The sequence below is a fragment of the Colossoma macropomum genome, unplaced genomic scaffold (genome assembly GCF_904425465.1).
Source record: "Colossoma macropomum unplaced genomic scaffold, Colossoma_macropomum, whole genome shotgun sequence".
In the NCBI taxonomy this organism is placed as follows: domain Eukaryota; kingdom Metazoa; phylum Chordata; class Actinopteri; order Characiformes; family Serrasalmidae; genus Colossoma; species Colossoma macropomum.
Window position 1 is genome coordinate 32,780,240 of NW_023494806.1, and position 17,048 is coordinate 32,797,287.

The following is a 17,048-nucleotide window of genomic DNA, read 5'->3' on the forward strand; positions in this document are numbered from 1 at the left end:
ATTTCAACATGGGCTGTTTCAATTTTCTGAAAAATCCTATATTTGGCCATAAAAACTCCAAATATTGTAAAATGCGCTATGCTAATATGCTAAAATTGCTTGGAAACAGCCTTCAAGTTGTTCGAATCATGTTTATTTGCAAGTTTATTTACTATTTTTACAAGTGTACACATTCTGACAATATGTGATGTAAAAAAAGAGAACGATAGCAATTAAAAACTAAACTAAAATAAAAGTACAATAAGAAAATAACTTCAAAGTAGCTTTCCAGTAAAAGTAAGAAAAATAATAGATGCTAAAGTGAAAAAGTAAGTTTTAACTGTTTTTTAAATCAGTGATAGATGAAGCCTGGGGAATATTTAATGCTAATGTTTTCCAGATCTTTGGTGAATATGTATCCTCTTGATGTCCAAAGAAATACATGTATCTTAGCAACTTTACAAAAGAATGCTGCAAGTAAAAACATAGCATAGCATTGCTGGTCACCAGCACAACCACCATATGTTGTGTTTTGGATGCTGGTTTTGGACACTAGGTGTCCAGCTACACCAATGGGCAAACATGAATGTTTGATCCAAAAACATTTGTGAATGTGGAGGCAAGACATAAATATTAAGCTAGTCAGCTACAAAGAACAAACAAATAACGTTATTAACAGCTAACACAAATTTGAAATTAACATTTTAATGAAGATAAGAATGACTGGGTCTTTGTTCCTAACAAAATACCATTTTTTTTTGCTCTTTGCTCGTGGAAATTGGAATGTGTAAAATGATCATGTTTTCAATGCTAACTACGGGAAAAACAGACTTGAAGTACACATTAATTCCAATTTGGACACATTTTATTTCCAAATATTTTACAAATCTTAAACTATCCAAATGTTTTATTTAATATATCAGCATGAAGATTCACATCCCGCTGCTTTTAAAACTGATAAATGATGAAATGATGATGATAATGATGAAAGAAAAAGAAAACCACACAAAAAACAAAGCAAACAGTAGCTGATGTTGGTGTTTCAGTGAAGTACTACAAAAAAAAATAATAATAAAAATAATAATTACAGAACTACCTTCTCTAAGACACAGTTTTACCCTGAACAAAAATCGTCCTCAAATGAGGAATAGTACATATGGTGTACCACCAGAGACATTCTCAAACCCACCATACTCCAGAAAGTGGATTTAAATGATTGTATATAATCACAGAAAAGGTGAGAAAATCAGTGAAATAGTTGGTGAAAAATGTCATTTACACAATTTTCCCCTTACACCATAATGTAGTCAATCAGCAAAGACGCATTTGGTGTGCTTCTTTTGCATTGGAGCTACGAGGCTAATATAGCTAACAAGCAGTGGAGGCTTATGTAGAATTAGCCATTTAGCATCATGAAAACTGACTGCTAAATCAACTGACCTAAATCATTTCACTTACCTCAAACCATGAAAGGTTGTTCAGTAATCTCTACTTGACATGTTTATGTGGTTTCTGACACTGTATGACACAGTTTTTTATAAAAATGGACAAAAGTATGTAAGTGTCGCTAAAAACAGTAGCACAAGCCCCCTACCTTTGTCCGTCATACAGAATCAGGAACCACCTAAGATAGTCTACTGTGTGAACTGTTTTGCTAAACTCTTCTTTCAACACATTTTCTGTGGTTCAATACAGGTATTTTTTAACCTTTTTTAGAAAAAGCCTCAATCTGCTTCAAAAAATGAAAGCAATGATGGCCAGTTTCATTTTTCCCTCACGTTGTATTCTTCAAATTCTTACAAAAAGGTACTCTGAAAACAGAGTTAAGTTTGAGGTGAATTCCACCGATATTTCAGAGTGGTTTAAGGCTCATTGTAGAGAAACTCAGATGTCTTTACAGTGGTGGTGATGGGAACCAGGGGTCACCATGTCTACAACACAAATATAGCTATTTTATACCTATAAGTATCTTCTGAGGTTTTATATGTAATGCTGATGTGGGTAAATTTTGCCTAATAATGTCCTGAATGTACCCCACCACCATGAATGTATTATAAATACGTTTTAGACCATCTCTTAAAAACTTTTGCAAAACAGACATCAGGCGGTCTATTCGTAAGCATTTAATTTAATAAGAGGGCTGTTAGAGGTAGACGTCTGGTTCCCATCACCACCACTGTGAATAATCTTTAATGTATGTTTCTCTAGAACAGAGCATTTCACACCAAACCACTCTGGATGACTTTGTTTACATCTTCAATTATGCAGATATTTTGAAGAAATGGTGGAACAGCAGTGTATTCCTCAAACCAATCACACATTTCAGCAGATTTCACCATTCTCTCAGCAGGCACTATTTCTCAAACATATGGAGCACAGTGTAGCTTCTCGGTTCAGTCATCCAGTACAGTTTTGTGTAGTCATGGGCTTCACAGCTCTGAGTGTTTGCTCTGGTTGTCTAGCTGGGCTGGTTCCGGATGGTTCTTGTCTAGCCAGGCTTGGAGCAGCGGGAGGTTTTTGTCCATCCAGCGAATGTTCTCCTCCACGTTCTCCAGAGCCTGCTGGATGCAGCGCAGCTCAGCGCCCGTCTCAGCAGTTAAGGAACTGAAGAATTCCTGAATCTAATGCACAGAAGAGACAAATGTTACGGCATGTAGCGTGTAGCACAATGGAGATATAACCATAATTACATACATAATCATCGTGACACTCGGTGGTCCATGCAAGCAGCATAACACTCACAGATTATTCCATTAACAGCACAAGGATTTTTCACGACGTGGCGCAGTGATAAAAACCTCAGTTGCTGTGAGGCGGTCATAGTCATGTATTTTACAACAGCTTCAAACACGGCTCAGCCAATATTTTAGGACCGGAACTATCCACTTTATAATAGATCTTTTTTATCTAGCATAAGAAACACATACCATAGCAATCCACATTTATCAGTGTTGGATAATATGGACAAATACATTGCTGTAAGACTTTTTCGGCCCTAGTAGAACCTGGATCAAACATTGTGATACGCACCTCTTCCAGCATCTCTCTGGTGGAGTACTGACTGGTCACACCTGTTGCCATGTGCGCAATGGAGTGAGAACCGAGGTCAAACCTAAAGACAAAGGTCATGGTGGAGGGACATTAGCAGGCTTTTCACATAATTCAAAGCCTATATTGGCCTATAAGGATGTCACTGAAAAGAAATGGTTTGATGAAAATTCTAATTTAAGCATTTTCCACCTTTACACCCAATGTAGTTGAGCAGACTAGACATATTTGGTGTTACATCTGAGTTACGAGGCTAATGTAGCTAACAAGTAATGTAACCCCTAATGCAAACTGTGTGCCTAAATCATCCCATATTTGCCTTAAACCATGTTGAGTTGGTCAGTAATACCAAATAGACTTACTTTGGCATATGGTTGTCTATAAACATGGGGGAAAGTATGTTACTATAACTAAAATATGATATTGAAGATTGTATTTTGTCTGTACTTTTGTTTCTTTGATTAACCTCTCTTTTGGGGAGAACACTGTAAATTAGCTTTTTCTTAGTCAAACTATCACTTTAAAGCAAAACATTCAGTAGCTCAAACTTCTAGACAGGTGCTTCCACACAATGTTTTCACTCACTTCTTCACCAGCGAGTGCCAGTTGGCCCTGAGGAAGTCCCAGGCGTGTTTATAGCCTTTAGGGTTGTTGCTGACTGATGTCACAACATACGGAAGATCCTGCGTCTTCATCACCGATCCCTCCAAACTCTGCTTCATCATCCTACAGCGAGGGAGAAAAGAGGAAGGTTGTACAGAGTTATAGGAATGTGATGCTAACAAGACTATGTGACTTCTTACCAGCTTCCTGAACAGTCTCACCATTTGAGTTTGTGAGCGAGCGGAGAGGAGGACAGGGCAGATTTGATTCGGCTCTTTAGTGACGTAGAAAGGGACTCGCGGTACTTCTCAAACAGGAAGTCCCAGCCCTCCTCAGTGCGAGCACCAACCCTAAACACCGCATGGCTGACATCAATAGCGAGACTGTGAAGGAAAAACAGAACATTATCATCACAGACAGATGTTTTGGCCATTATTCATCAAAGTTGAGCAGGTTTGACTGCGTTGAATGACTTAATGTATGAAGGTTTCTGCATCTGATTCATCAAACTTTCATACAACACGGAAACAGTGGAGATTTCAGTGCAATCAGCTTTAGCTTCATTCAGCTTCAGTGCGAGAAATCAAGTGCCAGCCTACACTGAACTTGCTGATGCTGTTGCTGATTTTACAAGACCTCAATGTGTACAATGGCTCAAGTCAAGTCAAAATTTATATAGTGCTTTTACAGCAGGTGTCCTCACAAAGCAGATTTACAGAAAATCCAGGTCCAAGTCCCAGTGAGCGTCACCGGGGGTTACAGTGGCAAGCAAAAGCGTACCATTTTATGTAATTAATTTCTTTAGGCATTAAACTCTGCAGACATATACCAATATAGCAAATCAATTATAGTACATGATTCTACTATAACAATATGGGTTGAAAAGTGGAGAAGATAAGGATAATTTCAAAAGTGTTGGTCTCTGACCTCATGTTGCCATTGGACTCCTTCCACTTGTTGAAGAGCTGGGTCGCGGTGGAAACGGAGGGCGGGTGACTCCTCACGCAGGCAAAGAGGAGCAGGTAGCTGCGCAGCATCCTCTCAGAAACTGAACCATCATCCGTCCACGTCTGCCGGTCTATGAGCTCACGGAACAGGTGCATGATGTAGCCCTGAACAGGGATATTAAGAAAATGATAAACAGTCAATACTTTTAAACTGAGAGTCAATGCAAAATAATATTAGGAACTCTAAACTTATACTGGGTAGGGCCTCCCTTTGCTCTCAAAACAGCCTCAATTCTTCATGCCATGGATTCCACAAGACGTTGGAAACATTCCTTTGAGATTTTGGTCTATGTTGATATGACCGCATCATGCAGTTCCTGTAAATTTTTCAGGTGCACTTTCATGATGCAAATCTCCTGTTCTACTACATCCCAAAGATGTTCTTTTTTAATCAGATCTGGTGACTGGGAGGGCCACTGAAAAACACTGAGCTTATTGTCACGTTCAGTTTGAAACGAATTTTGCTTTGAGACAGGGTGCGTTTTCATGCTTGAAGTAGCCATTAGACGATGGGTAAATTGTGGCCATGAAGGGATGCACATGGCCAGCAACAATACTCAAATAGGCTGTGGCATTCAAGCAATGATTGATTAGTATCAAGAGGCCAAAAGTGTGCCAAGAAATTATTTCCCACACCATTACACCACCTCCACCAGCCTGGAATGTTGACACAAGGCAGGTTGGGTCCATGGATCCATGCTATTGGTGCCAAATTCTGTTCCCTATCATTTGTGTGCATCAGCAGAAATTGAGATTCATCAGCCCAGGCTATGTCTTTCTAGTCTTCAGCTGGCCAGTTTTGGTCAGCCTGTGCCCACTGCAGCCTTAGCTTTCCACAGAAGTGGAACTTGACGTGGTCTTCTGCTGTTGTAGCCCATCCACCTCAATGTTTGAGGTGTCGTGCATTCTGAGACGCTTTTCTGCTCAGAGTGATTATCTGAGTTACTGTAGCCTTTCTCTCAGCTCAAACCAGTCTGGCCATTCTCCACTGACCTCTATTATCAACACGGTGTTTCCATCCACAGAACTGCCAATCACTGGATATTTTTCCTTTTCTGAGTAAACTCTAGTGAGTTTTGTGCATGAAGATCCCAGGTGTTGTGGCCCGTCTACTTGTTTCAATTAGCTACAATTGGGAAATAATATAAATAAATACTACACTACAGTAGCTATAAAAACAGCCTTTATTACCCCTTTCTATTCAGAGATTGGACTTTCGAGAAAATTTACAGCTCTTCATAAGCCACTGCTGACATCGAAACAGCTTCTTCCATATAAAAATCCATTAAAAATGACATAAATACAAAGTTCTTCCTATGTCTGACCTTCATCTGATTCTCCAGTGCCTCCATGTCCCTTTTCTCCATCAGTTTGTAGAGCGGGACGAGCTCACTGAAGCCCTGCATCACAGGCATGATCTCCGTTTCATGGCTCAGATACAGCGACAGGTCCAGAGCTTTGTCCAGCGGTAGCTTCCCCACACTGACCAACAAGAGCAAAGGTTATGTGAAAATATATAATCTGGATACAGTTTAAGCCGACTCAAATATTATTAGTTTATACTGCACAAATCTTCACTAAGCGAAGAGCAAGAACAGTTTTCTCAAGAGAAACCCAGAGAAATGAGTTTTGAATTATAAATGAGATATCTGCATCCAAGAACACCTGGCCAAGCAAAGCCACAGCAGATGGCTAACCTGACCAACTGGAAGACGCTGTTGATGAGGCTGGCCCGGTCGTTGCTGCTGAGGGCGGTGTGGTTGTGTTTAAGCAGAGTGATGAGGTTGTCCCAGCCCGACCCCTCATAGTGGACGATGTAATATCCGCTCATGTCCACGTTAAACTTCACCCAGTCTGCCTCTTCAGGCAGGTACAGCACATCTGAGAGAAGCAAGAGACATTTTTTATTAAGAACTAAAATGTTGGCACCTTTAAATGAACAAAACTTGATTAAATCTAATTGAAGTTGATTTTAAATTGTTTGATAGTTTTCCAAACATATAGTTTTGGCGAAATGCCTCAAATGCAGTTGATCAGCTGCAGCTATGAGGCTTATGTAGCTAAGAAGTAACGGAAGCTTATGCTGCACCAAAGAGCACAGTGCCTAACATCACACATTGGCCTCAAACCACGTTGAGTTGTTGTTAAGTAAAAAATTTGGTGGTTTCTGATATTGTATGATATGCTGTTATCTATAAAAATGAACAAAAGTACATTAGCAGAGCTAAAAACGGTAACAGCAGCCATTTTAAAGCCTGTACTTTTGTCCATTTTCTGCTGAACTATTTAGAAATGTTGAAATGCAGTGTTTGTGTTGTTAAGCAGAAACATCTGTACACACCTGTCTTAGTTTTCAGGAGAAACCGATGGATGGTGGCCGAGTTACTGGTGATGTAGGTCAGCGGGACGTGCCAAAGAAACCTGTTTCCAAAAAAAGTTCAGTTACTACTGCACCATACAAACAATCACGCACCTGACTAAACATTGAGACCTGTATCCAAGCGAATTCAAATTTAAATTTGAAAATTAAATGCTAATTTTGCAATTGCATTTGCTATATGAGTGTGCATTATTAAAGACATAATTCAATTTAAATTTTGCATTTGCATTTCTGTGTGCAATGACTGAAAATTTAATATGGAAAAGCAAAGGACTTTTGACATTTCATTTTCATTGACTTCATGGTCCTGACATTAAAAACGGAATAACAATCACTATTTACAATTGTATTTCCTGCCAAAATTAAGATGTTTGCAATTGCATTTCCACTGTCAACAAGACGCTCAATTAAACGCTGTGGGTGGGACATTAAGACGGACTTTTTAGTGCAGTGTGTGCTTTAAGAGGACAAAAAAGTCCGACCTTTGGCGGTTCTGGGGTATAGTAAGATTACGGAGGAATATGGAGAATACGGAGGTAGCCATAGCAACCGCTGCGACGGACATTTAACGCAAACCAATCTGTGATTTCCTGTTTTGTGTGGAAGTGATTCTTGACTGACTAGGAGAGCTTGTGGCTGCACAAAGACCATTGGCATTCATTACGTAAATATAAAATTAATAATGTAAATATATATTTAATAGCAATAACTCTAGACTTCTAATGTTTAGCATATCCAGCTAACTGAGATTCGCTGTTGGGTCTCCTCTTATTACATGGTGCGACCAAGATGGGAGGTTGAAGACTAGCATGAGACGTGTATAGTGGCACCACATCATCTCAAGATGGGAGGTTGGTACACTTGGAGGAGAATGCTAACTGCTACTTCTGGTACATCAACCAACAGACACCCATGTTGGCTAGCATTGCGCTTAGTGATGGGGGAAAGGGATGGTCATCATTATGCTCTATTGTACTCCTGGCTACAGATGGCTACGACATCATCGGAGATGAAATCCGTGATCTCCTAACGACAGAGTGAACGCTTAGAGGGTATAACTATATCTCTGCCATATTCACCCAGAAGTTCGGGAGGGGTCCTCGGCCTTTAGGTACCGCTCCTGGCTCAGGCGCACTTGGCGACCCTTGACATCCACTGTGATGAGGGGGAAGCCTTCCTGCAGTGTCCATGTCTCCATCATTGCCTTAATGTCCAGCTTGCCCTCAGAGTGCTGCTTCTGGTAGAAGACATTAAATACATTTAATAAATTAGTATGTCATTTTACACAATGAACTATTGTAAGTTTATACACTGTAAATTGAACTTTAATAAGATATTGGTTTACAGACCCGTGCTACAACACCATAATAACGGAGCAATCCTACGCACAAAAAAACAGTTTACGCACATGTTGATTACAGAGGCATTATTAAAGGAGAAATGGTAACGATTGGATAAGACATAAAAATGTCAACAAACAATGGTAACAATAAATGACAACAAACTGTCCAATATTAATCTGTATATTCTGTCCACTTTATGTCTAAGGAAAAGCCAAACAAAGAAAATGTGTACACAATTTGTGAAAATTACATTTTAAACATAAAGCATTCTTAGTACTATAGGTAGATTTAATGGAAAGCTTACAGCAGCAAAATTCACTTCATTTAACTGCTTATACATAATCAAATCCTACATTAGTGCTGAAGTAATTTCTAGAGTGAGACTAGGATTTTAGAGTTTAAAGACTAGGAAAACTTTCTGATTATGTAGCTTGAAGGTGTAGCAGTGGTTCACGGCACAAACTACCTATGTCACAAGCAACCAATGGCACAGGCAACTCACTACACAGGCTACCAACGGCACAGGCTACTCACAGCACAAGCCACCGACGGTACAGGCAACCAACTACATAGGCTACCAATGGCACAGGCTACCAACGGCACAAACTTCCGACGGCACAAACTACCGATGGCACAGGCAACTGACTACATAGGCTACCAATGGCACAGGCTACCAACGGCATAGGCTACTCATGGCACAAGCTACTCATGGCACAAGCTACTGACGGCACAGGCAACTGACTACATAGACTACCAACGGCATAGGCTACTCACGGCACAAGCTACTGGCGGCACAGGCAACCAATGGCACAGGCAACGCACTACATAGTCTACCAACAGCACAGGCTATTCATGGCACATGCTACAGACAGCAAAGGCTACCGATGGCACCAGCATTTTTCCCAACTGGTTTATGTTTTGCTGATCTTGTATCTTTAAACATAAAGGCTACAGCAGTTAAAATTGGTTGATACCACAGGGAAGAGTGTGTGATTTATTTGTGTAATGCACGCTGGGTATTGTAGTGAGAGAACACTGATAGATGAAAACATGCAAATGACACAAAATCAGGAATTCTGTCAAATCTACAGTGACTGAGGCTACAGAATACTGCATAACATGACAACATATTAAATAGTAAGTTTCAGGCTGGAATGTCCTACTGTGCAAGTGTTAATGTGTAATACATTTACCAAAACATGCACTTACAGTGGTCAGACTTTCCCACAGGTGAGTGTTGACCGTGTTCTGGTAGCTATATTGTTTCAGATACCGAACGATGCCAGATTTAAAGTCATCAGGGGTCAGGAACTCCCTCAGCATGTGCAGAATACAAGCACCCTGAAAAATGACAAAACAAATTGCAAGCTGTTTGTATAATGCTTAGTGGTGGATACTGACTTGCATTATTTGCGAAAGTAAATATGTGTTGCTTTCAGTAATGATACACATGTCCACAGCAACTCAGACCATTTCTGGCTTATGACACACCCACTTTGGTTTGTAATGAAAAAGAATGTATTAAAAAAAGTAGTGTTCAGGAATTGGTATTGAAAGTAATGTACTGGTATTGTTATAGATATTGAAAATATTTACACAATACCCAGCCCTAGCTACATTAGCCTCGTAACCAAAGAAGCAAACTTCAGGGACCAAACATGTTTTGGTTTTGATCAAGCACCAGTTGGCTATAAGGAAAACTGTGTACATTTGATTTTTCATTGAAGTTTCACTTTAAAATAACATCACTTTCTTCTGTTGTTGTACCTTTTCATAAGACACGTCATCAAACATTTCCTGGATCTGAGCTGGGTTCTCCACAGGGGTGGACACAGGGTGGGAGGAGCTTAAAGAATCCACGTTCATTGCCTCAAAGCACTTTCCCAGGAAAGAGTCCTCCTGGAGTGTGTGAACATACAGACAGACAGAAAAGAGAGGCTTTCATTTAGAAATCACAGCACTTCTTGCTATTCGTCATTGCCTCAAGCCTTCGGTTTGTTATCAGTGCCCATCATTTTCCTCAATAGCATGAGGACACTAAAGTCCTCAGTATGTTTCTGAAGGGTTTTATGAAATTCAGTGTGAAAATAGCGACCCAATCTGGCATCGAAACACTATGCTAACCAAAATAACTCTGACCTCTCGAGATGTTTGGGTATGAAAACAAATATTATATTCTAAGATACAACATAGCTATGATAAGAATGAAAGAATCCACCTCAAGGTTTGACATGTTGTGCATTCTGAGATGCTTTTCTGCTCACCACAATTGTACAGAGTGGTTATCTGAGTTACTGTAGCCTTTCTGTCAGTTCGATCCAGTCTGGCCATTCTCTGTTGACCTCTTTCATCAACGAGGTGTTTCTGTCCACAGAAACACCACAGATGTTAATTCACTGGATTTTTTTTTCCTTACTTGCACCATTCTAAGTAAACTCTAGAGACTGTTGTGTGTGAAAATCCCAGGTGATCAACAGTTGTAGAAATACTCAAACTAGCCTGCCTGGCACCAACAATCATGTCATGGCTAGAATCACTGAGATCATTTTTTTTCCCATTTCTGATGGTTGATGTGAACATTACTTGAAGCTGCTGGCCCATATCTGCATGATTGTATGTACTGCACTGCAGCTGCACAGTTGGCTAATTAGATCATTGCATGAATGTGTAGGAATATGAATGAGTTCCTATTAAAGTGCTTGGAGAGTGTACAGCTATCTGGTAGAATTAATTTTTGTGTTACTGTACATGGTTGGTAAGTGAGCTATATTGCTAACTGCACCAAAATGGTTTTGTTCATTGCTGATTTTCTAGTCCAGTCTTGGTCATTCCTATTTCACAAAGTGGCATGAACTGCAAATTTCTAGTGTTATTTAGGCTTCAGAATTCTATTGTTATTATATGTTTTTTGTTGCTATACCATGTAAATGTAATTACACAGTTAATTACAAAGTTAATTACACAACACAAAGACGGTATAGTTTGAAAGTTTTGAATCCGCACTTTTGACAGGATTTCAATCTTTCAAAGAGCGAGAAATAATTCATATAAAATGACACCATGCTTTTGTCATAGCCAGCAGTAACTGCAAATTCTAAGCAAACAGGTGCTGTGGTTTAAAAAGAATAAATAAAATATGCCTCACCACTTGCAGCTCAGGGTTGGTGATGTTAACAGACACAAATTCCATGAATTTGGCAAATCCCTCCTTCAGCCAGAGATCATTCCACCACTCCATTGTCACCAAGTTACCAAACCACTGCCAAAACCAAAAAGCCTTTTTTTTAAATATGCCACTGCTGTTTTGCTGGTGTGTTTGATCCAATCAAATCCAATCCAATCAATATTTTCATATTGCCCACGCTTCATTTAAAAAAAATACACACAGAACAGATCATGGACTAGGGCTACATTTCCTGAAAGCATCTTAAGCTTCTTAAATGGTAGAGCAAGCATCACACTGGACACTGTCTTTACCAGATAAGATCTTAACATTAAAATGCAACTGGGAAACTGGGCCCTGAACAGTTTTATGGTTCTAACCTGGTGGGCGAGCTCATGCGCTATGATTGTAGTGATGCCCAGCTTGTTGGAGGCAGAGGACTTCTGGGGGTCGAAGAGCAGGGCGGACTCTCTGTAAGTGGTCAGTCCCCAGTTCTCCATAGCACCAGACTGGAAGTCCGGGATTGCAGCAAGATCTAAGAGGAGAAAGAGACACATGGTGCTACAGTAAATGCAGAGTGATCTGCCCAAAACAAATCAGTCTGAATATACAATTGACAAAAAAATGTCTGGGTAAAGTTACAATAAATTTAGTTCTTTAGTAACTAGAAACTTTATTATTGTAGAATAAATTTAGTTCAGTACTATAGCATATAACCCACAATACAATGTAAGTCAAACTAAAACACAAATAGTAGGTATAATAAAAAATAAACAAATAACATAGCGGTCTGAGACAGCTCCTAACCTTGTTTAGGGAGAGGGTAGGGAATGTCAAAGTAATCATCATAGAAGTCCAGCAGCCTCACTGCAGCGTCCAGTGCAAACTCGGCCTGGTCTATCTTCTCTGGTATGGTGTACACGGAGATCTGACCACAGCCACATCAACAACACAGCAAATAAATAACACTGCTAAATATCCAGAAAATCAAAGTCATGCTGATGAAAGTGCAGAACTGTAAGGATATTTTGCCTTCCTTTCGAGAACACCCACAAAGAGGCCTCAATTTCAATAGTAAGTCTTCTAGATTTTCAGTGACGAGTCTTTCTTCAGTCTGGTAAACTGACCCATACAGTCATAAAGGTTCCCACATGGTTCTTAGCTTGGATAAATGGTTCTAGGACAACAATCTTTTTTTTTTATTTTCCTCAGTTTATCGTATCCAGTTCGATCTACTAGTTAGGACTCCCCCAATCACACAATACCACTAGCGCTAGGAGGGCGAAGGCTAGCACAGGCTTCCTCCGGGACCTGTGAAGCGCCACCGCATCTTTATAGTGCAGTAGTCGCCAACAAACCTCCTGGAGATCTACCTTCCTGCAGGTCTCACCTCCAAACCAAATCTAACACACCTCCTTCAGCTAATCAAGGTCTTCTGAAGGCAGCAATCAGATGGTTGAGGTGGGGTTGATTAGGGTTGGAGCTGAAGTCTACAGGTCAATCTCCAGGAGTAGTGTTGGTGACCACTGCTATAGTGTTTCTGAAATGGAGAGAAGATTGACTAAGGCAGTTCAGACCTTGACACCATGCTCAGTGTTCTTGCTGATGGAAAGGAAGTCACACACGATGAAGGCCACCAGGTACGTGCTCATCTTCACAGTGATGTCAAACTGGTCCTCAAACAGGCTATCAGGAAGCGCCAGCGTCCTCAGCTGGGAGAAAATAAAACCTTACAGATATAGAGCAGCATTCAGACCCTTATCTTATTATATGTATTATTACATTATATTACAGAGCTTCATGTATTGTAAGGTTTGAATAAGTTTTAAAAACCTGTGTCACATAAATGCATCAGTTAACAGGAACCCCTTAAACAAGAAATTGTAGTGATTCCAGACTTCAGTTGCACATTCTTGTAACTACAAAATTTACATATAGTTACATAGTTTCATAATAGATATTCAATCATTTTAGCAGTTACTGGGTAATAAATCTTTGGTTGAAACAGATGTCTTTGTCGTGGGTTTTTTTTTTTATTTCTGCCTAATTAAATCATTAAGATGTAAACAAAGTCATTTGGAGTGGTTTAATGTGAAATGCTCCATTCTAGAGAAATTTACCAAATTAGACTTGTGCACAGTGGTGGGGATAGGAACCAGATGTCATAAGTGTTTAAATGTCCCCTCACAGAAAGTTATCACACAAAATTTTCGTCCGAGACATTGTTTTACAATAGTTTTGAGATAAGATTATGGACTACAACTTGTTTAACAGGTCAAGGCATAAGGCAAAAGAAAATGTATGTTTTTACCACTATTTTACCATCATCAACATTACATATAAAAACTCAGAAGACACATGTAGGTTCACTGGTGGTTTTGGATAGTAAATAAAATGGCTATAATTGTGTTACAGATATTGGAACCCCTGGTTCCCATCACCACCACTGTAAAAATATCCGAGAATTTTGGAGAAATGTTGAAAAATCTATGAAATAATAACAGAAAAGTAAGCCAGTCTGCAATTTGATGCATTAACAGATTTAGCTACATTATACCATACATACATAGTAATTCATTCTTGCACAATCCCCAGGTAAGATACCCAGCGCCTGACGATGTTTATGGGTCGTACCTTTGGCATGTTGGAGATGGAGATGTGTCTGCTCTCTCTGCGGATGCGGATGGAGAAGTTAGCTTTGAAGGCCGGCTCATCAAAACAGGGGAAAGCTTCACGAGCACTGGTCGGCTCAAACTGGGTGGAGGCCAGAATCCTACAAACACAAGCATTAGTGTAATGAAAATGTGTAATTATTGGATGTGCGTCACATCTATGCAGGGTTGGGATGTAATGGAATACAAGTATTGGGAATACATATTCAGAATACAGAAAGTACCAGATACTGTATTCAGTATTCAGGCCGTATTCATAATACAGTTACTTTTTAAATTTTTTTATCATTTTTTCTGTCCCTAATGTAGCCTGGAATTCAGGTATAGATGCCTGTGGGAAACCATGAAATGGCAAAACTACTACATAAATAGAGGTATCATTACGCACCTAGAATGCACCCTAATCCATACTTATTCACTCTTTCTTTTGATTGGGCCATGTTGATGTGTAAGGCTCCTTACCTCTCATCTCCTTTCCTGGTCCGGTATGTGCTTTTGTAAAATCCGTTGAAGCTCTCAGAGAGTTTGGCTACAAACTCCAGCTCGATAAAGTAAATGCCACCCTTCTTCAGCACTGTGCTATCACTCACAAGAGCGATTTGCTGGTAGGCCGGATACTCCAGCACCTTCACAATCTGACCTTCACCTTCAGCTGAGCCCAGCAGTGCTGCCTTGGTAATGTTGAGATCTTTGCTGTGGAGTACAATGGTGTTGGTTTCTTCATGGACCTCCACTTGGATCTTCACACTTCCAGAAAAGTCTAAGCTAGTGAGATTGGGGTGGATGAGGAGGTCATAGTGGAGGGGCGACACAGCCTGAGGAAGCCTCATCTTGTTCCATGGGAACGGCTGTCCATTGGTTGCCTTTGGGAAAGAAGGCTCATCTTCTCTGCTGGCATGTGGAACTCCAGCTAAAGCTGTTGTAACCCATACAAGGAGAGCTAAGATGTACATGGCCTACAGGAAGACAGTCAGGAACTGCTGAGACCAGAAGGAGACGTAAACAAAGACTACAATTAGTGGTTCACAGTGTATGGAAAATTTAATGCAGTCAATTACATTCTATTCCTTATTTAAGCAGGCTAACGTTACATCGACATTGTATTCCGTCTAATTTGAATCAGATGGGCAGAGGTGTGCTCCTTAGCATTAGCATTAGCATTAAGCATGACCTTTTTCAACCTTATCCTATGAATCAAACAGGTAGTTTTTGTTACTGTGCTTTTAAGATGTATATGTAAATGAGCTCTATTCTGATTTGCTGCCCTGTATTGTACCTTGATCAGACAGCAATGCAGGCTGAAACACTTTTTATAACTTCAGTGTTAATAGGTGGAACTAAATTGCTACTGAGCATGCATGTATATATAAATGTGTTGCTTTTCATGACATCACAAAAACAATTAGGAAATATGGCTTAATTTCCATATATGGACTGGGATTTAATGGTATATTTTGTAAATGAAACAATGTGTACATACAACATTATTATTATCCTTTTTTTAAGTGAGGGAAATTCAGTTTTCTATATGAGCACTTTGAGCATTGATTTACTGCTACCCTTCTTCTTTTAATCATACCACTAAACTTTATCCAACAACTGTGAGGAAAATACAGACTTAGGTGCTCTGAATTTGTAACTTTAGCTCACATTTAACTTCCTTTTCCTGCACATTTGAATTGTAATTGTGTGATAAAATATCTACTTTCACATTCAGGCCATATGGAAGTGCTGACTGACTGACTGACTGACTGACTGAACCGAACAGCCACAATGACACAGCGAATCTGTCTACATTTCAAACATGAAGGGCTTTTTGCGGACCCTAATCTCAGACCAGCTGCTCTACAGGTTATTCTACACAATATAACGACAGAAATATGATTAAAATCATCAATATCACTCACTGCAGTTTGTCTGTGAGCTGGAAGTGAAGTAAGCTGATAAAGGAAAATAGTGAAAGTGAAAATAAACACAGCGCTGAGCATCATGGGAGGATAAAACATGAAATATAAATTAATATTAAATTAATATGCAGTACTGTGTTATCCATGAAGTTATTTTCGCTAATAAAATGTGAAAATATTAAAGCAGAATCTGTGCATTGTGCGTTTAAAAAATGAGTGTAAAAAGCGAAGCCGCCATTTTGGCTTTCAAAATAAAAGTCACAATTTGACTACAATATGTTCTGACAGTTCAGGTATTTAAATGTAAAATATTTAGAGTTATGGCTATGCTTTGGGAACTCAGATGGAACAAGTTTTACTACACTGTTCTGAAAAATCAAATCCTGTGTTTGACTATAAAAACATATGCTATGACATTTTCTGATACAACTCTATGTTCTCATGGCCCCTTGATTTAGCCCCAAGTTGCCACAGTCAAGTTTCCTCTAATATGAGAAATAAGACTAAGATCCTTACTTCTAGTATATTTACAAGAGTATATATTCTGATATTACAAGATGATGATAATATTAATTATATTAATAATGTGGTGTCCGGTCAGATTGTTATGGCTGCTGTTGTTGTCGCTGGTTTAGTTTGTAGTTAATTAGAGTAATTGTAACTGAGGAGGGGGGGTTACAGTATGTTGGAAGTGTCTACGCTCCTCAGATGTCGTGTCCTCCCATGTTACCCCTCCCTGTGTTATGTGTTGGGGGTGTGCTGGGCTACCTGTTGAAGTGCCTGTTCAAAATAAAAGAGCATTTGTCCATAAGCACAATGTTCTTCGCATCTTCTTCTATGCTGACACTACATTAGTGTCAGAAGTGGGATGTGGCTGCTGAGTTGGAAGAAGTTGAGCAGCACATCAACAAACTCAAAGGCAGACAGCAAAGAAGATATGGCCTGA

The 17,048-nt window shown here is 39.6% G+C and overlaps 1 protein-coding gene across 3 annotated transcripts; it reads right to left on the reverse strand.

Moving 5' to 3' along the window:
* Window positions 1-826: 826 nt before the first annotated feature.
* Window positions 827-16,326, reverse strand: LOC118827198 (endoplasmic reticulum aminopeptidase 1-like). 3 transcript variants are annotated; one of them, XM_036598472.1, is made up of 18 exons: window positions 16,103-16,326; window positions 14,658-15,172; window positions 14,158-14,296; window positions 13,101-13,235; window positions 12,331-12,451; window positions 11,904-12,058; window positions 11,506-11,619; window positions 10,128-10,259; window positions 9,570-9,701; window positions 8,097-8,251; window positions 6,979-7,058; window positions 6,335-6,518; window positions 5,963-6,119; window positions 4,558-4,742; window positions 3,852-4,013; window positions 3,613-3,753; window positions 3,010-3,091; window positions 827-2,600 (listed from the first exon to the last, which is right to left on the reverse strand). In XM_036598472.1, exons 2-18 carry the CDS (start codon window positions 15,146-15,148, stop codon window positions 2,409-2,411), a joined length of 2,757 nt encoding a protein of 918 aa, XP_036454365.1. In that variant the 5' UTR covers window positions 15,149-15,172; window positions 16,103-16,326; the 3' UTR covers window positions 827-2,408. The 3 variants fall into 3 exon arrangements, with proteins under 3 accessions (XP_036454365.1, XP_036454363.1, XP_036454364.1); XM_036598470.1 differs by having other exon boundaries at window positions 8,097-8,254; XM_036598471.1 differs by having other exon boundaries at window positions 8,097-8,254; window positions 14,658-15,175.
* Window positions 16,327-17,048: the final 722 nt, after the last annotated feature.

What these genes read in the sequence shown, in the direction of transcription:
- LOC118827198 (XM_036598470.1), bottom strand. Translation starts at nt 15,148, where the DNA reads ATGTACATCTTAGCTCTCCTTGTATGGGTTACAACAGCTTTAGCTGGA. An exon ending in ACCAGGAAAGGAGATGAGAG is followed by an intron (nt 14,297 to 14,657) that starts GTAAGGAGCCTT and finishes TTGTGTTTGTAG; the next exon opens with GATTCTGGCCTCCACCCAGT. An exon ending in CACTGGAGAATCAGATGAAG is followed by an intron (nt 4,743 to 5,962) that starts GTCAGACATAGG and finishes ATCCCTGTTCAG; the next exon opens with GGCTACATCATGCACCTGTT.